This window comes from Anas acuta, chromosome 1 (genome assembly GCF_963932015.1).
Source record: "Anas acuta chromosome 1, bAnaAcu1.1, whole genome shotgun sequence".
Classification (NCBI taxonomy): Eukaryota; Metazoa; Chordata; class Aves; order Anseriformes; family Anatidae; genus Anas; species Anas acuta.
Genome location: NC_088979.1, coordinates 189,698,468 through 189,722,490, shown reverse-complemented (window position 1 = coordinate 189,722,490; position 24,023 = coordinate 189,698,468). Strand labels below are relative to the sequence as shown.

The following is a 24,023-nucleotide window of genomic DNA, read 5'->3' as shown; positions in this document are numbered from 1 at the left end:
AGTTTTCCTACCAAACCACTGGAAAAAAATATTAAAAAAATGCGTTATTCCACTGTATTCCGTCTGATTTAAACCTTCATCTTTATCCCGGTGAGAACCCCAAATAAAAACGCCTGAAGATGGGATTACCAAAACGCTGCGCTTTCATTTTTGCGAATAAACATGAAAAAATACCCAAGATTTTTTTTTATTTTTTCTTCCTCTTTCACGCTAACAAATCTGTTCCTCTTTGACACTAGGGATTGCCCTAGATCTCCCCCCCACCACACACACACACACACACACACACACTTTGGCCACTCGGCGCTTTACAACACCACAGGTTTTGTAAAAAAACTCTCAATTTAGCTCCACAAACGGCCGACTTTATTGATTTTAACCGTGGCTCCCCAGCGGGGGCTCCGTGAGGCGGAGGCACTGGACGACCGGCGCTCCGCAGCGGGGCCGAAAGCCGCGGCGGGGAGGGCGACAAAATGGCCGGGCGGCGGGACGGGGCGCCTCATGGGGCGGCTTCTCCCCGTCGGACCGGCCATGAGGGCGATGATGGGGGTGAGGGAGGCGCTGGGCGGCGCCATGGCGGCTCTCAGTGCGCGGGCGCGGCCCCGAGCGGCTGCGCGGAGCGGCGAGGGGCGGCCCCTGGCTCCCTCCGGGCCGCGCTGGCCGCTGTCCCCGCCCGCCCCCGCCTCCAGCTCCGCCCGGGCGCTGGGAGCGGCGGCGGCGGCGGCAACTTCCCCTCAAGTGTGGCTATGCGACCCGGCTGAGCGCTGGCCCGGGAGGGGCGGGCAGGGCCAGCACCGCCACCACCGGCAGCAGCCCCTCCAGCCACCGCCGCAGCAGCCCGGCAGCCGCCCGCCCGCCTCCCCCGTCCCCGCTGCCCTGCCCCCGGGCGGGGCGGGACCCGCGGCGGCCGTCCCATGTCCCGCAAGGCCAGCGACAATGTGGAGTACACGCTGCGGAGCCTGAGCAACCTGATGGGCGAGAAGCGGCGGCGGCAGCAGGCGGAGGGGGCCGCCGGCTCGGCGGCGGCGGCGGCTGCTGCGGGCGAGCGGAGCCTGATCGCCGCCGAGTCCTGCTCCAGCCTCAACAGCGCGGCGTCGGGCGCCGAGCTGGAGCGGGCGGCTCGGCGGCAGTTCCAGCAGGACGAGACCCCCGGCTTCGTCTACGTGGTGTCGGTTTTCTCCGCCCTGGGGGGCTTCCTTTTCGGCTACGACACCGGCGTGGTGTCGGGGGCCCTGCTGCTCCTCAAGCGGGAGCTCAACCTGGACGCCCTGTGGCAGGAGCTGCTGGTCTCCAGCACGGTGGGCGCCGCCGCTCTCTCCGCCCTGGCCGGCGGCGTCCTCAACGGGCTGTGCGGCCGCCGGCCCTGCATCCTGCTGGCCAGCGGCCTCTTCACGGCGGGGGCCGGCGTGCTGGCAGCCGCCCGCGACAAGGAGACCCTGCTGGGGGGACGAGTGGTGGTGGGACTGGGCATCGGTGAGTGGCCGACCCGCCGGGACCCCCCCTTACGGGCTGCTTGTGGGGCGCCGAGGTGGATGCTGTGGGGTTTTGGGGGGTTCCTCCGGGGTGCTGTGGGGTTCTGGGGAGGCTGCTGGAGGAGGGGGGGTCCCCATCCCTGCCGGTCCAGCCCGGGGGGTCACGCCGTAAGGTGGAGGTTTGAGGGGGGCTGAAAGCGTGCCCGGCTTTCTTGGCCCTAAATACCTCTCATCCCGCTCCCTGCGTGGCTCTAGATGCTATGGGGCACCCAGGGGATGCTGTGGGGACAAAATCAGGTAGTAGCGGTGAGGCAGCAGCCTCTCTTCAAAGACATCTGCTTTGGGAGGCTTTGGGCTTTGCTAAGGACATCAGAACACGCTCACCTGTACCCGTTGTGTAACTCACAAGGAGTCGATTCTGCTAAAACTTTCACTGTACTTCTCCCAGAGCGCTTGAAGCGATGGGGAGCGTTCCCTCCAAGCTTTCAGACTCCTTTCTGCTCCGAGTAAATCCTAAATATCCCCAGGATTTTGGTTGCTCTTCAGCTGCCTCCCTGTCAGACTGTAGTTTGGGCGATATTCATCATCAGGGAGAGGCACTGTGAGGGTGTTTAAAGTCCTTGCAATATAGTACCTAAAAAAAGAAAAAAAGAAGTAAATCTGTCTGGCTACAGCCTTGCAGCCCGCCCTATCTAAAAGCATGAGGACAGGTTAAGAATTAGACTGGTTTCCTCTAGTTAACTGTGTTCAGCTCCTTAACCATTGAATGATTTTTTTGAATCCTCTGGCATGCTGTAAACACGCTAGCTGGGATGCAGCTCGTAGTCTTATTAAGGAAAGAAGTTAGTGAGTCATAATAAAGGCTGTCGGAAATAAAATTGGCTCCGTCCTCAGAAGGGCTCCTGCTGGCTTTCCTGTGCAGTAAGGGACATCTTTCGGTTGCGGTTTTCCTACCCCAGACTGGGGGCTTAGTTTTTTATTTTTAAGTGCTAACCCCCTGTATACTTTAAATCCAGGCTTCAGACTGCCGAATGTTGATAACCTCTATAACGTTCAGGAGACAATTAAACAGAACTATGATGTGAAGGGGTGGAATGGGTATTTTGATGGTGTCCTTATGTTTAGTGGTAGCTACTGAAACACCAAATGGGACCCTCTTGTGCACTTGAAAAGCTTCTCATGTAATTTGTTGATCATAACCGGTTACATCCACATCTCTAGAGGTGGAGGGAGTGGAGAGGAAAGGGGATGGTTTGCTTGACTTTTGTGTATATATGTCTCAGCAGGGTGCATGGGCCTGTTTGAATTGTTTTATGGTGGCGCAAATAAATACCAGTGGTATCCTCTGAGGGATGTCAGGCTTGGTGCTTAATGTATAAAATACCACGGTGGAAAGTGGGAGCTAAGGGGTTGCTGTTTTGTAGAGTCAAGGACCTCATGTGTGGCCTGGGGAGAGAGATCTCTGTTCCCTTCACACATCAGGGAGAGAGGTGGTCACTTGCTGGAGTCTGGAAAGCTGATGTAAGGACTGGGAACAGTCCTGAGAATTTTGGAGCACAAAGACGCTAATTTATAAACAATAATTTAAAAAAAGTGCTATTTCCTCCTTTTTATCAGAGGTTGCTCTTCTTTCCGTGTGGTAGAGCTCATGGCTGAAAACAAAGCATTGCCTTAGAGTGCTGTCACTGAAGCACCGCAAGAATCAAATCCTAATCAGATTTATTTTACAAAAGAAAAAATTGGGGTTGAAAACTATTCTCACGCAGCAAACGGCGCTTGCCGTTGTTAAATGCTGCACTAAATCCTCCGCCAGAGGGAGCCTGGATAATTTCATGAAGGCGTTAGAAATTGAAGGAACTTTTAACCAGTTTTTTTTCTCTCTCTCCTTTGGCTGCCAACAGCGAGCAAGAGCCTCCTAGCCCTGGTTTAAGGAGATCCCTCGGTGAAGCGTCGCTTCGGTTGCGGTGCCAGCTGTTGAAATGCAGAGGCAGAAAGGGGTAGGGGCAGGAAATAAACTGCAAATCAGTAAAAACTGTTGTGTATAATTTGAGAAGTTTTCGAAGTCTTTCTTGTAGCGCTCTATGAATTGCCCAACAAGAGTTGCACTCCATACGTGTGCATTTATTTACTGAGCTACTGTGTTACGTGCAGTACTGCGGTGCTCTGAAAGTAGATGGAATGAGCAGTGGTTGCCTGTGTGACTTTGTTCAGCCCTATCTGGTACAGCGTGGATCTGTGCTGATTGTGTCTGTGGGAGAAAGCGGGCTTTTTTCCTGCGGCTGTGATTTAGAAAGGGCTGTGGTTAAACTGAAGGATGAAAACCACAGGGCATATGCTGAAATGAGCAACATCTCTCACCTGTCTTCTCCATTTCTTACCATTTTCCACAGAGCTATTTGTAGACACAAGATCTCTCCTTTTCTCCCCAGCACTTAGAGAAGATATTTCTGGAAAATAAAGACCTTCTCTCAAGGACAAACAGGAGTCCCCATATATTGCATATTGCAAGTGTTGAGCAGGTCTTTATGGCTGGAAGCAGTCGTGTTGTGTTGTTCCTTCCCTTCCCCCCAGTTGTAAATTCAGAATATATGGAATGCCAGAAATGGAAACCACATCCGGCATGATGAGTGAGCTAATAAGCTGAGGTCTCTTCAAGTCTGGGTTTTTAAATGCAAAGTTCAAGAAATGCAGTGGGTGAATGTCCATCCCGGGCTGAAATTCTTCAGAAAATTTGCGGTAAAACAGATCAGGAGCAAGGCTGCAGCCATCATTCCCTGCTTCCCAAGCAGCTCTGATGTCCCTGACTCTTCTGGAATTTGGCTGAGCCTGCTCTCAGGAATGTAACATTTGGAGGGATGTTCGTTACAAAAAACGTGGGCGAAAGGCAAACATTTGAAAAATTGGATCGCAGGGGCTTGGTAGTGCTTTGTGTGAGGGAAGAACTGTGTTGGTATGGAGCATGCTTGGACCTTTTGCATCTGATAATGCAAAGTTAAGTGCGCAGCTGATGAGTGTGGGTGTTGGCATGGTGTTTCAGGTAGCCTGCTGCCCAGATCAGGCTTTCAAAAAAAAACTTAGATACCAGCTGTGGAAGCTGTTGAAGCTACCCAGAGTTTAGGAAGTGGCAGAATTAAGCTCACTTGTGCAGTATTGGTTGCTGTCATAATGTACAATCATCAGTTGCATGATTAGATTCCCCTGCCTCGTTCAGCATGCGGAATAGATGGTACACAATTAATGAGCAGCTCCTCAGCATTTTTTCTTGCTCAGTGCATAGCTTGCTGTTCAGGGCGAATCTTTGCAATGCAAGCCCACTGAGCAAGCAAGCTCACTGCTTGCTTGCTGTCCAAAATGTCTAGCGTTTGTTTTACAGGCTGTATTTGACCATGGCATAGATAGTGTTCCTGGAGCATCTTCTTATTGCGTATGTAGGTCGCTTTCCAAGCTGAGGTAACAAGGATCTATGCAGAACCGGGCAGGAGGGGAAATGGCTGGCATATGGTGCAGGGCTCCCCTGATGGGACTGGCTCCTGCTGACGTAGGGCCAGGAGCAAATAAAAGTAACAGAGTATAACTAAAGTGCTTGCATCAGGTAAACACAGCTCTATATTATTTTTACAGTGGTTAAAAAAAAAAAGTGAGCCCTGTCTTATGTGGTAGTCCAGGTGATGTGGAAGTATTGGAAAATAACCAGTGCGATCCAGATGAGGAAATGCTTTTTGTTGTTTTACTTCTGAAGTGTACTACAGAGCTTTTTTCAGGTGTGCGTTTTTCTCTTGGAAAATTGCAGGTTAATCTCCTCTTCTTGCCCCCCTCCATCCTGCCATGGGAAGCTTGAAATCTTCAGTCTGTTTTTATGAGTGGACATCAACCAGTTTTAAAGGAGTTTATTCCTTGGTACATTTTGGAGGAGAAATACACCCTCAGCTCCCAAATACATTGTGGCAGAGGCCTATAATTTTCGATCCAGAGATTTACAGGCTGTTTTCTGACTCTGGAGACAATGGTTTGTAAGTATAAGCTTGCTGTGGGGAGTGGCAGAAAAGCGGCCTTGCTGCTGGGATGGGCTCCGTGCCGCCACTGCCCAGAGATGCTCCTCCGAGTTTCCAGGCTCTGTAGCCGCCTAAATTCCTGTGTGTGCTCAGGAGCTGGGTCTATGCATCATAAAAGCTCGATCTGTCGGCTCTTGGGCAAGAAGATCTGGTTCATTACTGGAAGGGTGCGTTAGCTTCTGCCTGCATCTGCGATCTTGCAGAGTACCAGGGATATATTAAGATGAAAAACCTTATCTTTTGAAGTCCTCTAATTCTGTGTGCTCTGGAGCCTATGCACAGTGCTGCGATGTGCAGCAAGCGCTGGCTCTGCTTCTGTTTGGTTAGATGCTGGCTTGTTGGTGGTGTAATACCAAAAAAACCCAGCAATTTATACATAAATATTGCCTCCTTTGGCAAATATTTGGGGACCATTTCGGAATAAGGCTGTATACACAGTGAGTTATAGCTAAGAGAATGTTTGTTTTTTATCTTATGGTTCTTCCAGAAATTGTTTAAAGTTATAAGGGTGTTTCCTGTGTGTGTGTGTGTTTCTTTTCCTTTGGGGCTTTTTGTTGCTGTTTTTATCTAACTGAAAGAAAAATAATAATAATCCCATACTTCATAAACCTTGAAATTGAGGCATGGAAATCTTGTAAAATAACTTTCCCTGTACTTGGTTAAACTGCTTCTTTTCTATCAAGGCATATTCCCTACTGTATTTTAACTATTTTTTGTTCATGCTGAAACAACACATCCAGTTCATATGTTGCATAAATTGCAGCTTCTGTGGTACTCTTACTCTTGGTAAGAAAGGCAGCTTGAAGGAAACTTGCGGGGTTAAACACAAGTATTTCCTTACGTGTCTTGAAAAACCCACACGGATACCCACAGGTGACCGTATTTCCAAAATGCCTTGCTGCAGGAAGAAGAGGATGGTGCCATCCACTTACCAAGTGTGATGGTGTTAAATCATTTGGCTGCAGCTCTTGGCTTCAAGTAACTCGTTTGGCTGAAGCCTGTACCCAGCCCCATCGCAAGAGGTACAACAGAGGGCATCTGAGGACAGCCCGGGCAGCAGATTTCAAATGCTAGCCGCTGACTTCTGCTGCGAACCCTTAGAATATGCACTTCATTTTTATTCTGAGCATACTAGTATGTACTTACTCAGTTGTATCCTGAGAAGCAATGGGAAAAAAATTAGAAATACTGAAAGTGGGTGCTGAAACAGTTTTCTTAATTATTTTTTTCTTATTTAAGTATCAGTATTTGTATATTCTTAAATGTTGTTTTTTTTTTCTTTTTTTTTTTAATATATTTATAGAATATGTGGGATTTCTAGGTATGTTAGTTTCTTTTAAAATGGGGCATTTTAGAAATCTTAGGGATTGTTCCATCAAAGTACGGTGAGCTTTTGTGTTTCAGGAAGCCCTGAAAATCAATTATTTCTACCTAGAATGGCTGAACTCAAACCAGACCACTGTGACTGTGGTACCATGGAAATGTAACGGGCCTCATGAACAGTTTTGTCTTATGTGGTCAACAGCTGAGTTTTTATTAACTACTGTACAGTCGATGTGAAGCTCCTGAAGAGGCTGGATCCTGTGGGACACTCGCTGCTGAAGGCCTGAAACCACTGACCACTGAAATGCAGGAGAGTTTTCCTTTCAGTTTCTTTACGTGATGGTTATGCCTGTGGACAAAGAGCAAGGCAAGCAGTAATGAATGTGTTGTGGAGATCTCGGGCAACACAGCTCCGGATGAGGGTTACAATCATTTCACAACTGTAGCTAACCTATCCTGTAGGTCTTACATTGTAACTTGAGTGTAAAATGCATTTTGCTTACGATATTTGAAGAAGAAATCAAGATTTTAAAAACCCACCTTTCTTTTCTCTCCATTTCTGACCTTCCTGTGTTTTGTGGGAGGCTTTAGGTAAGTGTTTCTATTAAGAATTCAGTCAAAGTGTGTGCCTGTTTTGAAGGTGAGTTTTTCACATGTGGTTTCTCGCTCTGAATAGTTGTATACCCAGTCACTGAAGTTGGGTTTCTCAGCTCAGGGACTTGGTGCCTTCTTCCTTTGCAAGTCACACATCAGTGAAACGTGTGCTGTTCTCTTAGCCCCTGGCTTGGCTGCATGTGGGCCATGATCAGCTTTGAGCTATGCCCTTAGTAAATGTGTTCCCTCCCCCTTTTAGGCTCTTACTTAGCTGGCTTTCATTTAAATAGCAAGGATGTTAAAAGCTTTTGTCTTCTGCAGTGGGGTGTATAGTCTTGCTTTTCACTCCTGGTGTCCTCCCCTTCAAGCAGTATCTCCTTGCCACCCGTGCCCAGGGATCGCTCCCAGGCCAGTTTGCTTAGGAGCAAAGTTTTCTTCTTTTTGTGTGGCTGTTGGGTTAGGAGGTTCAGACACTGAAACAGTTGTGAGGATTGAAAAAGCAAAAAAAGAGTATTTATTGATACAGCCTTGTCCTTTAGTGATCCCTCAAGCACCCTCTCCATCCTCCCCAGAGGTGGGTTTTCCAGCTGCTTATATCCAGGAGCTGTCCCCCCAGCTCTCCTGGTGAACTCTTCTCCCCCTGCTCTTGATTTCCCTTTGTAATTTGTCTGCTGAGTCCAGGGAGTACCTCTCTGGAGCAGGTTTTCCCTCTGTGGCTGATCTGAAAGGCTTTTTGGCCCTCATTAGAGCTGATGTTTTCCAGCAGCACCTGGCAGCAGCCTCAGAGCTCGTCGTTCACTAGCGAGCATTTCACATCAGTGAGTGCTTGCGCTCCTGAAGTCCTGAGGCATTCAGGGACCCGCTGGTCCCTGAGGTCTGCAGCATGGGGACTGAAAGGTCCTCTGCAAGACCTGAAGGGAGAAGCAGGGCTTCCCTGGGAGGCACTTTCAGGCCTCAGGTCTGGGCCTTTTTGGTCTCTTTTCATATGTTTGAGAAGCCCTGAGCTTCCACGGGGCTCCTGCCAAGCAGGAGCATTGAGGGGCTCTGATGTAACAAGCAGCCAGCTGAGCACCTGCAGCTAGGTAAGCATGAAAGTGATGGTTGATCTAGGCACACGCACACAGAAAACAGAAATGGTGGCAGACCTGCTGTGCAGAACAAAATTTTTGCCCAAAATGAGATTCACTTGGCAATAGCCCATATTTTCATAGTCTAGACAAACTTAAATATTCTGCGAAATCTATGCTCTCAGTGGCAGCCATAAGGCAAGAGTTTCCAATCTTTTTCAGAAGTGGGAATTTTCTGCAGGCTAACCTTTTCTGTCTTGGGCAGAAACATGGAGTTACAGCCCTTCTGTTTCCAAAATCTCATTTGGCTTGGGGCATCATGTGCATGATTTTCTCCACTGTAGCTTCTCCTGTGAGCTTTCAGGAAGGCAAAGCCAGCAGCTGTGGTTGTAGTGAGCCCATGGACATAATTGCTTTGGAAAAGGAAGGTTGAGTTTTAGGAACGTCTTTGTGCGTGGCCATGAATCTTCTACTGTCTTGTCCTGCTTTGGAAGCCCAGTCCAATGAGTTTCAAATTGAAAAGGACTGAGAGCATGCCTGGTATCACACACCTTGTATTGCCCGTACGATCTGGCTTGCAGTCTTGCAGTATACTGGGAACATGTTCCAGCAAGTGCAGCCATGAGAGAAACTCATCCGAAGAGATCACTGGCACGTGTCAATAGAAAAAGGACTTTAATTTCTGATTGCTCTTGAGAAATTCTCCATTCTGCAAATACTCAATCTGTACGAGAATGACAACAAGACCCTACAATTCCTTGAAAAATCTACTTGCAAATCTTTATAATATTAGTTTTCTATCCATGTATCTTTCATTATTCATAACAGGTCTAGTTCTCAAATTTCTTGACAAAAATAAAATAAAAGAATATATATATATTGAAAACTAGCCCCACCAGGGCTGTCTGGAGTGCCCTGAGAAATCCTAAGGGAACAACTTCCTCCATGCTGTTCTTCTAAATGAACATGGAGAAGCTGGATATCCTTCCATGTTATTACCACTTTCTTATTTTTTTTTTATCTTGCTTAGTAATTTCTGATAGTTTTCTAGGTATATTTTCATAGTTGTAGCACTCCTGCTTACGGTTTACCAGGTATGACCTTTGAACTTATACATAACTGAAGATGTCAACAGCTTGAAATTTAAGCCTGTCTTGGACTGACTGCACCATTAATGAGTAGGGGTGTGTAGGATTTTTTTGTTTTTCAACCTCGTGGTTGAAAAACACAGTTTCTGTCTCACCGTTTTCTCTTCATGCTGATAAAGTCATGAAAACTTGTAGGTGACCCTAACGAAGTGTTATTTAATGACTCTGTTACAGTGGCTGATGCATTGCTATCAGGTTAGTGCCGCGATTCTGAAGCTATAGGTTGCATTGATTGTAATCAAACAGAAAAATTTACTATTGGTAGTACTTGAAAACGATGGTAGTCATCCTGGTTTGTGCCCTGCTCCAAGCTGCCTATAAGGTTTCCTCATAGGTGCTTAGAAATGTTTGGAGGGAAAAGCTAATAAATATGTTTAATAAATTACTTACTCCTGATGAGCTTTTTTTATATATATAGATACAAAAGGAGAACTGGTAGAAAACTAAGCATGTTAGTGAGGGCTGTGGTAGTGAAACTGGAGCAGCTTTGGAAATCCAGAAATAAAACTGAAGCATGGAGCTGCTTGTGTGATGTGCTGGAAGGTTTTTGCTGTCTGTCTGAACATCTATCTGAATTGCAGCAGGGAGCACTGAAAATGGGGAGCCTACAGTCTTGGATAGATGGTGAAGAGAGACCCACGAGGAGGATTCAGGATCCTGAAGTTAGATGCTTCGAGTGAGAGGCAGTGCCACTGTGGAGTCTACCTACTTGTGGAACATATAAGAATAGGAGACAAACACTTCGTTAACATTTTTTTTTTTATATAATGAAGTTTCAGGTCAATGTGCTTCATTCATAAATCTTAACCCAGTTAGGAATAACTGCCTGATTGTTATTTCTACCTTAATTTTCTGTTTATAGCTGTATATTTAGGAAGTTTTGTTTAATCTGTGAAGCTAAGGAGAAAAAAAAAAAACAAGGGAAGTTGCCACTAAATACTTGCTCCCTTGATTTGGTTGGTGAATTTTTTTAGGGTTGCTGTGATGGATCCTGGCAGCCTGACATCCAGGCAGGGCGGTGTGGCAGGAGATGAACGAGGCCACCAGGAGCATGGAGGATGTACAGGCAGACACCAAACCCCTGTACTTCAAGCACGCACTTCAGCAAATATTTACATAAAAGTGACCTTTTTTATTTGTTTACAGGTCCTTGATTACTGGACTGTTGAGGTCAGTAGTAGCTATGTCAGCGCAGGAATGGGGAATCTGCCTGAGGGGAAAAGGTAAGTCCAGTTTTATTCACTACTGAGCTCACCAGCTGAGAGTTTTGCCTCACAGGCTCCCTGCTGCTGCATTAATCATAGGTGCTGCTGACCTCACCAGTCCAGTTCACATTGGATCAGCTCGGATGGAAAGCCAGAGACATCTGGACAACAGCTTCAGGATCTTGAAGAATGGGATGGAAAAGACAAAATGTCGCGCATAGACACTCAGGATGTTTTTAGCCCAGGGATTTGGTCACTGTGGTAACATTTAGAGCCAAATACTGGGGTCTGGTTTTGTGCTGTGTATTGTTCTTGAGTAGGAGGAGGAATTGGGCACAGAAAGTAGATTCTTTCTATTGTAATGATTAACTGGAACGTTCCTGGGAAAAATTATTGGTGTGTGTAGCAGAAATCAGCACGGGAGCTCTCACATAGTGTAGAGCATCACGCAAATAACACTGACTTCTCTTCAGTTTCTCTCTTCTAGTAAATGGGAACGTGCTTACTAAATTATCTGAAAGCTTGGCTAGAAAGGTGCTATTTATGCTAAAATTCTGGCTTCAGGGGAGGGCTGCCTACACCTGTACACTCTTTGTAATTACCTCTGCGTGTCCTAATGTCCTGAAGGTTCAGTGCTTCCCTCCTCTGCTGCTCCATGCCTGCTGTTTTAGTAAGGCAGGACAAACAAAATGTTAACATGATCCACAGCTTGTGTGCTTCTCCTTCTGCAAAGGCTTTGGTTTTAATGTATAATTTTTAGGTCAAGCTCTGTTGTTGTTGTTTTTGCTTTCATTTGTGTCTGCTGGTGGTGACTTGTAAAATAAGGAAAGATGCAGCTCGTGCTTTGGCTTTGATTCTGCCTGTCCCCACCTATTTCTGAATCTTCATTCCCTGGAGCCAAAAGCTGCCTGTTGTATCACTCTGCAGGGCCTCTCCCTGACTCAAAGTTAATTGCTTTGCCTGACACCCAAGTGCTATCTGGGTGATTAATCATTATCCTCTTAGATGTGGAGTGCTCCCTTGCTCAGAAGGAAATGGTGCTCTGAGCTAACACGCACAGCAGTGCAGAAAAGATTTTACTTGGTAGCTTAAGACCAGCAGGGCTTTCTCCTCGGTAATATCAATCGTATCTTTAGCAAGATCTGAGCCACCTGTTTAGAATACTTATGCTTAGTGTATTCAGAAGTTAATTCTGAGCGATTCGCCCTATAGTAGTGAAACTTCTTAGGCACCTTGTGTGTTTTCTGTTTTTTCTTACCTAGAATCTTAGCCTGTTTTGGGCTGGCTTAGTCAGCCAGATGCTCACGGTCATATGCTGCCTTACATCTTTTGTTTATGAATATGGACATCTTTTGTCCATGAGTGTGGATTTGTGTGTGTGACTGTTTTCACTGGATGCTTTGCTGAGGTGTAAGTACTTATGGCTGTGGGCTGGCTGGCTGAGGGCAAGCGTGCCCTGCTTGTTAGCCTAGTGTCTTTTGTGTGGATTCTCCTTTTCTTCCTCTTTCCAGGAAACCTGAAGTGAAACTACATGCTAGGTGTGATGGGGACTTCTTATGGACCACTACACAGTAAAAATACTCAGCTTTTCAATTTATTTCTGTCTTGTTGCCAAAGCTTCTTTATCGCCAATGAAGGAACTTCATTTGGACGGGGATAAAGGGGAACCGTGCCTGCTATGTTGGCCTGTAGAAGGGAGAACTGGAAGTGTGAGTGTTGAAGCAGCAATAATTGTACGTCAGTAACCCATCTGCCAACCCTGTATTTCCTGGCCTATGTTGGTGAGAAGGGATCTGTGGTACAGGTGTCCTAGGCAGTCATGTTGGGAAGCCAGAATCGAGACATCCAGAGAAGCCTCTGTGCCAGCATGCACAGGAAGGATCAAGGCATGGTATGCAATGACATTGGGGGATATTTTAATTAGGAATTGGTTGTGTTTCTGTGGTAGGAAAAAAGTGTAATAGAAGGAGGCTATGCAAAAGGATAACATAAACCACTTGTGCAGATGGTCAGAGTGATTGCTTTGGGGATGTATTCCACGGCTGGGCTCTGGAGGACAGAAGGTATGAAGAGCTGCTTTGGGGTATGGAGCAGTTTTTTGCTTCTTTAGATTTTTCTGTAGTGGTAGCATATGTTTCTCGGCTTAATTCTTTCCCCTTTGTTAATTTTTTTATCACGTAGGGATGTATGGTTTTTTGGCTTAGATAACGTGGAGGTCTAACACCTACAGAGAGTAACTGGTTTTCATCAGAGCCGTGGCAGTGAGTAAGAGAGTAAGTACTTCAAGAGGCCTAATTCAGCACTCCTTCACCAGCCCTCAGCTGGCGTGATTCCACTGTCATTACTGCCACATTAATTACTTTGTCTCACGATCTTGATAAACTACTAATTAGTACAGTACTTTACAGGAGATGTGAATCTGCTCATCAGGTAATCGCAGGTTCTTAGGAAAGTAAGGTAGATACGGATGTCACACTGAGCTACAGCTGAAAAATACAACTTCAGAAAGAATTGTTAGGGAAGTTTCTAAGACTTTTAAGTTGGTATTTGAAGATGAAGTGTGTAATATTTCTTTGGAAATGCTTACATTTGTCTTCTATGACATTTTGCTTGCGGAAATGCTGTTTCTTGCTTAAACTAAATGATTCAGTAAGTTGCAGTAAAACATGAAAAAAAAGCCTGTGTGCTTACTTCTCAGTCTTGTGTAAATATGTTCCCAATGTAGCTGAATCATTCAGAAGCAATATATTTCTCTTTTTGGTTTAGATTTCTATTTGTTATGTGTTATCAGCACTAAAATACATGTCTCCCTAAAGCAGTAATGGACCGGGAAGTGTTCGGTCTGCTGTGTCTCCTTTTCACCATCGCTCTGGATTGGATTTCAATTTGCATTGTCAGAAAAATACATACAACCCTGAAGCAATGATAGACTGAAATGTGTTTGGTCTGCTGCATTTCATTTTCACAACTGCTTTGTGTGTTCTGTGCTCTGGAAATTTGTCCTGTTATGGGATCTATAGCCATTTAAGTTTTCTAAGTCAAAAAAAATTTTGCCAGTGCAAATGCCAGCTTGGGTTGCCTGTGTTAAGAGCTGGAACCCACCCAGTGATGCTGCGTGCTGTAGCAGCAATAAATCGTGAAAAAGAAACATATTTCATGCTGATGCAAAGGACAAGAGACATATGCCCTTGAACTCATCTTTGCAATATTTCATGTTATGGCAAGATGTTGTGCAGTGTCATACAGTTTTATGGTCTTGAGGTTGAATTACAACAAGCCTTGTGTTACGTTAAATAAATACACATAGACAGCTGTTTTAATTTGGCACTCAGTAAGCTGGTGAACTTAAGGCTTGCAATAAGAAAGTGCCTGTTATACTGCTGAAAGGCCTCACTTGCGCTTTGCGAGACCCCAAATGTCAGATGTACTGGTATTTTTGAAGTGAACATGAGGTTGGTCTGTAACTCCTGGATCTGTTGCTGCCTGGTGACCTGACTTCAAAGTAATAGTGGCACTTCGTGCCTTCAGGTGCAGTTCTATAAGGCGGGGCTGATTGATGTTTGCTTGCATTTTTGGAAAGCATTCTGGGGCCTGCAGGTGAACAACACCTTATTTAAAAACTAAAAATAATAAAAAGAAATCTATAATTCCATCAGTGGTGATCTGTTCAACATTATGATTTATGTGAATGCACTTTGTAGATTTTCCATTTCTCAGACTTCTCCTACAGTCAGACCTCTTCTCTCTGGTTTCCTCTCCGTCCCATGTGTTTGGCAGGCAGTACTCCCAGTGGCAGCAGTCAATGCTGGGCCTGGTGATGCCTGATGCTCAAGCTCTTACTGAAATGCTTTTAAATTATTTATTGCAAATCTTACAATTACTGGTTGTTACATAATTCCCACTTGGCTCTGTAACTGTGTGCAGTTCTGTTTAACTGGAAACACAAAGCATGTGTTCACTGATATATATATACAAATTGTCAGATACTTGTCATTGCTCAGAAAAGATACCTAAAATCAACTCAGGTCTATAAAAATGTTTTTAAGATGCATCTCAGTGGAGTTATGTAGATTGTAATTTCCAGAACTTAACCTGACATGCTGTATCATTAACTGCTGTAATTCTTCAATTACTCCCATGAGCCTTTTCTATTCCTTACAAGCAGTCAGCACAAGATTCATTAAAGGACTTTGTTACTGAATGCTTGTGGTACTTTCCAGCTAAGCTTGAGTTTTTCTGCTGTGGTGTGCTGAAACAGTACATGAAGGGTCTGTATGTCTTAGCAATTAAAAAGTCCTTTAAGCTAAGAAAGGAGAGCAACATAATCTCAGAGCGAGCGGATGAATGTGGATGTGATCTTGACCGTGTTGGAAAGGTGGGTCACGCTGCACCTGAAGGTAATGAGCAGTAGGCATCTGCAGTGCTGAAAGCAGCTGCTCTGCATTGGAAACAGATCCTGGGAAGTTTTTCTTGTTGCAGTGCTGCAGGAGGTCACAGGCATTAAGGACTGGGGTTCTGCTATTAAGGGAGTCATCTTCAGTCCAAGAGTAGCAGCATGCTGCTAGAACAGAGATTCCTTCAGGCCTTATCTACATATAAACCTGTCAGCAGCAGCTTTGCAGTGGATTATAAAACTATTTTTATAGGGAAAATACTCTGGTATTTTATTAGTTTCTTACTGTGTACAAATATAAGTGGTATTAACTGGGAAGGTAGGAGAGGGTAATAAGGAATTCAGAAATCCAGTCACCCGTGAGCTGTTTGGTCCTTTGTTGCCAGTTCTTGGTGCTTTATTAGAAGCTCTCATGACTGGTTTCTTTCCTACTCACAGTTACTCTTCGTGCTCAGTTTAATGAGATCTTCTCCAGTAGATAATTAATTCTGCCTCCTGATGCTGCCCTTTTTGCAGTATTGTTAGCAATCTGTACTGTTTTGATTTGGGGAAAAAAAAAACAGATGTTTGAAAAAATGTAAAGCAATTTTTCCACTTTTGAACAAAAATTCAATTATCTGTAGCTAGATTTTGCTATAATTGATGTTCCAGTTAGATCTTGCTTTATGAAAACTTTAATTAAAAGATCAGGTGAAATATGACTAGGTTATAGGGAAAAAGAAGATGAGACACAATCAGTACTTCATAGAGTTTCCTCGCAAAGAGCTCAGTGAGGACTCAGAGCTCCCTCTCCGCTCTAGTGTTAGGACTGTCAGTTGTCCTCAAATACGAAAATTTCTTCATAACTTTTCTCTGCATAGGCAGAGTAATGATGCAAGTGCGGAGCTTGTGAAGTTTGTATTTCAGAGAGATCCTGGCCTCAGTCGTTTTTCTTGGTGGTGGTTTGTGGCAGGAGTGTTTTCATTTAAGACTTGAACCTGACATTAGAATGTCTTCCCCCTGCAAAAGAGAAAGTGGCTTTATTTTTACCTGTAAAGCTTTCAGTTTTCAGGACAATCTGTGTATCAGCAGAAGCAGGCACAAAGGAGGTTCATAAAATTAACAAGAGACTGGAGCAGCTGTGATTCAGAGTACAAAAAAGATGAGGCACTTAAGGCTGAAAGTTGGCACACTTAAAGAGGAGCATGTTTCATTGTCTGTTTAGTCATCTTACGACTTGCAGTGATGTATTGCAACTGGAGCAGGACGGTTCACAGGAAGAGTGGATTTTGTCTTAACAAGGATATTTACTGCATCTGTGTTAACAGGAACGAGATTCTGTCAGATACGCCGTGTTGAATGACAACTCTTAATTCTTAAAGCTGCTTCTTTTCCCTTCCCTGCTGCCCACATCCAGTAAGGAGAAGACTGCCAGATGAGAGAATCGGTACAGTGCTCAGTGTTGCAGAGGGCATTTTGGATACCCATCGTTACTTCCGTTTCATCTTTACGGAGCCTGGGGTTTCCAGGGTCTTGTAACAATTAACAAAACTTACTGAGATCATTAGGATGCCTGCTCACCTTTGACTGCAGGCTGGCTTCCAGCCCTGTCTTAATTCTCCACCACTAATGTGCCCTGAGCACAAACACGGGGAAGGGAAGAGCCTCCCCGTGGGGGAGGCTGAGGACCTGTGCTCCTCATGCTGTGAGCTGGTGTTTTGCATCCTTGTCCTCTGAGCGCTATTATTAACAAGCTCTGCAAGGTTCAATTTTAAATAAAGCAATCCTGTTAGCAGGATTACATCTGCTGCTTGGAAGATGTCTGTCCATCAGGATGTGTCTAAGAGACTGCAAGTTGCCAGAAGCTGAAAGCCATGAAGGTAACATCTCCCAGGCTTTCCTGGGATTTTCTGTCTACCACCAGTCTCTCCCTCAAGGCCTGGAGACTTGTTTTTAGGAAGCTCTTTGGCAGTCCACTGCCCTGAGAAAATTTGGCAGTAATTTCTTCCAGCCTGCTTCTGATTAGTTTTGAGACTCCTCAGCTTTTGCCCTTTAGATGTTGATAATGGAGTAGTTGATCTGTTCCTTTTTTCCCTTCAGCGCTTGACAGCTCTTGTTTGTCATCTTCTGTGGATGCAGCAGCCTCATTTTTCACGTGTAACATCTCTCTTTTGCCAGCACAAGCAACCAAGGGAAGTAAATGCACACCAAAATAGGCTGAAGTATTCTTGTATTCCTTGACAGCCTGAGTGAATCATCACCTCGCCCTGCAGTTGTGACTGCTGGTCTAGACCATCACAAGCCACTTCTAGGAGTAAGCCCGCGGGGCCTGAGGAAGTTCAGCACTGGTTTGATGAAATTTCCATCTAATGAGGACACTTCAGTGCAAGGTCCTTGTAGCAGCCAAAATCCTTTCTGGGACTTAACCACGTTACGTGGGAGATCCTCACCTGGGGTCCTCCATCTTGTCAGGTCCATCTCCCGTTAGAGTCTCATTTCGCTGGCACCAGGCAGCTGTCATTGCAGTGGGAAGCTCCAAACCCTGGGGAGGACTTGCCTGGCAGCTAGGTATTTGACAGGCCACCTCTCATAAAGCAAGGAAATGTGCAGTGCCTGGACTATAAACTCACGGTGTTGACTTAACCTGTGTTTACTGGGAACACCCTTGTTCTCCCTAGCATGCACAACCTGAAGTTATCTTGAGGAAGAAGTTTTACATTGATTTCTATCCCCCCACACCAACATTCAGTGTTGCAAATGAAGACACCATTTTTTTTTTCTGTATGGTCAAAAATATGTTTTATTATTTCTACATGGATCACTTGTTTTAAATGTAGCACATAGACACTGTGAATGAAATATCTACCACGGAAAGAAAAAACATTCACTGTGACATATTTTCATGACAATGATACTTATGCTTACATTCACAAATGCATTATACTTGCATTATAATTATATAATTGAAACTTATTTTTGAAAATTGTGTTTTAGGTTGTTAAAGGCTTGAAAGGCTTTTTTCTTTTTTTTTTTTTCTTTTATTTTTCTCTTCAGAGTAATAGCTATAAAGCCCTGTAACTGATACCTGTCTTCCTAGAAATGATCCCGTGTCTTGCATAACTGGGTAACTAAATACAGTAATTTGTGTTAAAATATGGTTTTCTTCATTGATAGTTGTGATGTATTTACGTGTTGTAGACAAAGAATTACTGGGAATGTAAACTAGACAGAGTATTTTTATAAATATTCTGGCTTTCCAGAATAATGTGTGAACACATTGTGTTACTCCATAATTTTTCTCTAAAATACTAAGTTTGCAATGAAATTACTCTTTCTAGATTTGTTTTTGAAATTAATGACAAGTGGTTACTAAGAAAACACATTCTTCTCTTCATCTTAAGCTACGTGTTTGGAGTCCATTGCTGGATTTTCAGTTAACTGAGTGAAACCTAAAGCAGTGAACAGAAAAGTTAACCGGCTCAATTGTTTTAATAGTTGCACTTGTAGAAACAGACAGAGTTAAAACCAAGTTATTTCTTAGTTGAAGATGTAGGGCTTTCAGTTTAAGTTAAAGGCATGCTTCTCAAGTTCAGCTTCTGACGCTTGCCTCGTTTATTTTAAATACCACTTCCCTTAGAGCTGGGTAAGGCTGGGTACTTCCACAAGTTGGATAAAGCATCACTTTACTAGGACAGAAAAAGTGGCTTATAAACAGAAGTGCAAAGTTGGAAATGGGTAAAAGGGGTATTCATTTACTGTGTAACTTCCAAATCCTAACTTTGTCCTCTAAAAATAAAATTTATCTGCACAGAAAATCTTCGCTAAGCCTTGAAATGTTCAACTGCTGTCGTTGTGGGGTTGTGTGTATGTAGGTTTTCTTTTTTTTTTTTTTTTTTTTTAAACAAACATGTAAGGATTGCACTGTTTTAATGCTGGCTTTCTAGCATAAATGAATGGTTATGCAGATGGGTCCTGCCAAGTCTTTCAAGGTCACTCTAAGGCAATGCTTCCTGGCTGAAAGTTGCTGTTTGTTGGGCTGAGTCAGCAGAACCAGCTGGATGTCTGCTCTGTTCCTGCTTGTGCTGATCCCGTGCCTTAGCACGAGGCCACGTCAGCCACCAGATGACAAGGCCAGAGTGGGAAAGGAGCTGCTCGGTTGCAGATCCGCATCCTGATCCCCTGCCTTGGTGGGAGGGGAGGAGCGGCCGGCTGAGGAAGCAGCTCCTTATCTCTCCCTGTGCCTTGGCCATGCTCACCTGCCTGTTTTTCCCAGATATAAGTTAGCAGCTGTACTATGCTTCCTAGTGCTTCCATAGTGCTATGTACTACGTGCTAACAGAAGTCTATAGCAAAGCACTGCTGATACCAATTGCTATTTATTAAAACTTAAAGCTTCACTTTCAAAACAATGAAATAAAGTCTGTCTTATGTGTTTATACAAGCCATCATAAGGAAAACTATGCTGTATTTTTGGTTTTCAAGTGGAAGAAAAATAAAATGCTCTTATTTTCCTGACGTGAAAAGCTCAGTATTATGGCTAAAAAAGAAAAGTTTCACTGAGTTGTAAGTAAATATACGCTGCTTCACTGTTTCACAATGAAGTATTTTCCACAGCTTGTTAAGTTCACAGTGTCTGTCTACCTCAGTGCTTTTAGTAGTTTGTTTGTTTTTTAATAGCTTTTTAGGGTTAATAGTCTTGTTTTCTTTTAATGGTTCTGAAACATACTTCATCACAATTTTTAGTACCTGTCAGGTGTAGAGAGCCATAGCAAATCCAGTATTGAAAATCAGTGATACTCTCTTCCCTGCCTATGTGCATATATGTATATTTTTTGAAAGAGCTTTTCTTCCCCTTTGGGTTTCATAGAAATGCTGTTCCAGAAATAACACATCTATTCCTGCCTGGTTCATTTTAGAAAAAAAAGAAAAAATCCATTTCAATGTTGAAAACTTCAAACTATTAAATACATATTGATAGCTCTGTAAGTGACCCAAAAAAAGACCTATCACAGAATCATGGAATAGCTTAGACTGGAAGGGGCCTTAAAGCCCACCCAGTCCCACCCCCTGCCATGGGCAGGGAAACCTCCCACCAGCCCAGGCTGCCCAAAGCCCCATCCAGCCTGGCCTTGAGCACCTCCAGGGATGAGGCATCCACAGCTTCTCTGGGCAGCCTGTGCCAGGGCCTCGCCACCCTCAAAGTAAAGAATTTCTTCCTTATACCTAATCTAAATCTCCCCTCTTTTAGTTTAAAGCCATTCTCCCTTGTCCTATCACTACACCCCTGACAAGGAGTCCCTCCCCAGCTTTCCTGCAGGCCCCCTTTAGGCACTGGCAGGCCGCTGTAAGGTCTCCCTGGAGCCTTCTCTTCTCCGGGCTGAACAACCCCCACTCCCTCAGCCTCTCTTCACAGGAGAGGTGCTCCAGCCCTCTGATAGTCCTCATTGCCCTCCTCTGTACTCATTATAATACATTCACATCCTTCTTGTGCTGGGGGCCCCAGAGCTGAACACAGGGCTCCAGGTGGGGTCTCATGAGAGCAGAGCAGAGGGGCACAATCCCCTCCCTTGCCTTGCTGGCAGTGCTGCTGTTGATGCAGCCCAGGACACGGTTGGCTTTCTGGGCTGCAAGCACACATTGCCTACTCATGTTGAGCTTCTCATCCACCAGCACCCCCAGGGCCTTCTCCTCAGGGCTGCTCTCAATCCATCTTTGCCCAGCCTGTGTTTTTGCTGGGGATTGCCCTGGCCCAGCTGCAGGGCCTTGCACTTGGCCTTGTTGAACCTCATCAGGTGCACACAGGCCTGTATTTTGTCTACATTTAATTAAATCCCAGTCTCTCCTGACTTTGACACTCACACTAAATTTTCTCTTTACATCTTTTTGGGCTCATGTAACATTGAATAATCTTAAAGTGACTTTGGATAAAATATATATATTTAAATTTATTCCCCAAAGGAACTGTTCCATAGTACTAACATTGAGGCTGAGGTTGAATGGGAACCCTGTAGTTGAAGTGGTTCCAATGCTTTTAAATATTAATTTTCATCTGACCTTAAAAACTTTCTCACTCCTATTTGCTTTTGTGAAAAATTCCCTTCCTCCTATTGTGAAAGTTGTATTTTCCCCCTCTAGCTCTCCTACGTATTCTCTAGCTGTCCACTGATTGTGACGTGTCTTGTATTGCCTTCAGTGTGCAGATGGTAGTTGATAGAACTGAATGCTTGCAGTTCTCTGGCTGTGGATAATATTTACTCTGTGTGAGTTATAAATGCCACTAAAGATTTCCACAAATTTTTATGTATGATTTCAGGTTTAATTTTTATTTTAGTAAGCTAAGTAACAAACTGAACAAACTAGATTTTATTTTCATAAACTTTTGTGCTCTAGCCTGTAAATGGTAGGCTTTTTTCAATCTTGCCTGAAGTGTCTTGGCTTATTTTTTCCCCATTTTGTAACCATTTGAATAGTTCCTGTGATGAATAGTTCCTTCATGATTACTGGGTTTGTTAGATAGTCGTGTGTCTGCTATGATAGGTGGTTTCTTTACACTATTCTTGCCAGATACTGCCCTGGAGATGTTAGAGAAAGATCTTAGCACTTTTGTTACACAAGAGTTGTACTTTGTCGGCATCTCTCTCTCTCTCTTTTTTTTTTTTTTTCCCTCTCTCTTTTTCTTTTTTCCAAAGATTTGGGTTTGCATCTGTAGCTTTTGATCAAAGGAGAGTTTATGCATGTGATACAATTCACAAAGATTAATGGTATCTCAATTGGTTTTGCATTTACAATATGACAGTTGTGGTTATTTCTAGTGGCACACTTATTATTTTATCTTTTTTTTTTTTTTTTCTGAATAATGATTCTGTGTGCTTGATCCCTATTGATATCCATGACAATGACAAGTCTTCAAGTGGACAGCAGAAAGAGTTATTCATCCTGTCTCATTAAGATAAGGTTGCTGTATACAGTTGAAACAATATCAGTTAGGTAAGAGTTTCATTTATTTTCCTTCAGATTCTTCAGGGAATTGGACTCCTTCACAGTTGGACGCTATATAGCAACACAGGTTTTCGGCACTAATAATAATAGTCAGTCTGGTTTGGGTCAGTGTCTGGATAAGAACATAAGCGTCAGCAACAACTTTGTGTATTAGATGTTCAACAATACAGTTTCTCTAAGATGAAACAGCTCATTCTGCTTGGATAAATTAGTGTTTAAGTAAAGTACAAGACTTTGGTGAAGTCTGCTGACGTTAGACCCCCAGTCTAGATGAGCTGCGCTTAAATCTGCTGGTTACTGAGATTTGTGTTCTCACAGATTAATGTGATTTCAGTGCTAGTGGTTTGTCCCGCTGAGCTGACGTATTTCAGAGCTCTGCTGTAGCTGAGTTCTGCCAAACATCCTTGATACAACTTCCAGTAACCATTTTTAACTGCTGTTAATGCCTTTACTAGATACGTGTGGTGGGTGGAAAGCTTAGGTATTGGTGGGGACATGAGCCTTCCCCTGATATTTGCTCTCAAATAAGAGCTGTTTCAATGAAGATTTTTGCTTTATCTGCTAGGCAAGTGGTTAGTGTACTAGAACAGTGTACAAATGTGCTGCTTTCTCAAATATTTCCCATTAGCTTGTTTAATGAGGCACTCTAATATCCCCTCAGGCTGACTGTCATTACTGAAAACTGAAGTGTTAACTGTAACAAGGACTCTACAAGACTACAGAAAGGCTTAATTTTTGTTTTGGTGAATTCTTATAATTGGTGATGACTTTACAATATGCTTCAGAGCTGCCTGTAGAATAAAGGTTGGAGACTGTTCCAGCTCACATATGTGTTTGTGAAAGCTAATGGTCTTTTAGAATAAATACCCTTTGTGGTTAAAACGTGTCCTTCGTTAATGATAGACATTCTTTTTCCCACAAACTACTTAAATGGTTCTTCTTGAGGCTGACAATCAAGAATATAGGATTACTGTGGAACTCACTGCTGCTTTCACAAAGTTAATGTGTTTCCTGCCCTTATCCCTTTGAATATTACTACTCAGATGCAAGAAATGTTCTGAAATTATCTAATGACAAGAGTGCCCTTCTTGTCAGAAACAAAGTATCAACCTTATACTATAATTTGTGGGAATACTGCAGAAAGAAAATTATTGATGAAAGTGTCTGTATAATCTGATCTACTTCTGGAATCAGTAATGTTTCAAGACATTAAATTTAAATTGTATGTCCAGTGTCCAAGACATAAGAAGTTTATCAGATTTCCTATTTAATTAAAACCAAAACAATTCACCCACCTTGAATTCCTATTCCAACTTTCTCATAGCATAACGTCTTTTCAGCTGTTTATTAATATTTCATTGCTGATTCTCGTTCCATGAACTCACTTCTTTATCAAGTGGCCTCCACAAATCCTCCATCTGGGGAGCCATTTGCTACAGCTGCTTGGAACCCTTACAAGTAGCATAAACCACCACAGGCAGCTTCTTAATGAAGCAAAATTTAAAGTTACTTGCATTAAAGTTTAACATTTTAATGAAAATTTGCTCTTGACAGTTCATTTTAAGATATGTGATAGAGAATATTTTAACCAAGATAAGAGTTATATTTTTTTAAGTATCTCAGTGCAGCTTTCAGCTCAGTCAGCGAAGAATGCCTTCCCAGTGAATGAGGCATTCCCTCCTGAAATGAAATGTTTCAGTAATTTCTGTTTCTGCTTATTTATTTGGAACCTCTAACAACAGAAATTTCTGTAATGAGCTCTGACTGTTCTTTGATGTTAATGGAGATTAA

General features: G+C 43.8%; 1 protein-coding gene across 3 annotated transcripts in view; it reads left to right on the top strand.

Moving 5' to 3' along the window:
• The first annotated feature begins 705 nt into the window (after window positions 1-705).
• Window positions 706-24,023, top strand: part of SLC2A13 (solute carrier family 2 member 13) — a 154,981-nt gene continuing 131,663 nt past the window's right edge. For 2 of the 3 annotated variants that reach the window (XM_068669741.1, XM_068669740.1), the window contains exon 1: window positions 706-1,473. In XM_068669741.1, the coding sequence (XP_068525842.1) occupies window positions 915-1,473 (559 nt within the window). In that variant the 5' untranslated portion in view covers window positions 706-914. Of the gene's footprint in view, window positions 1,474-10,802; window positions 10,880-24,023 lie in introns of all 3 variants that reach the window. The other variant, XM_068669742.1, reaches the window with a different exon arrangement.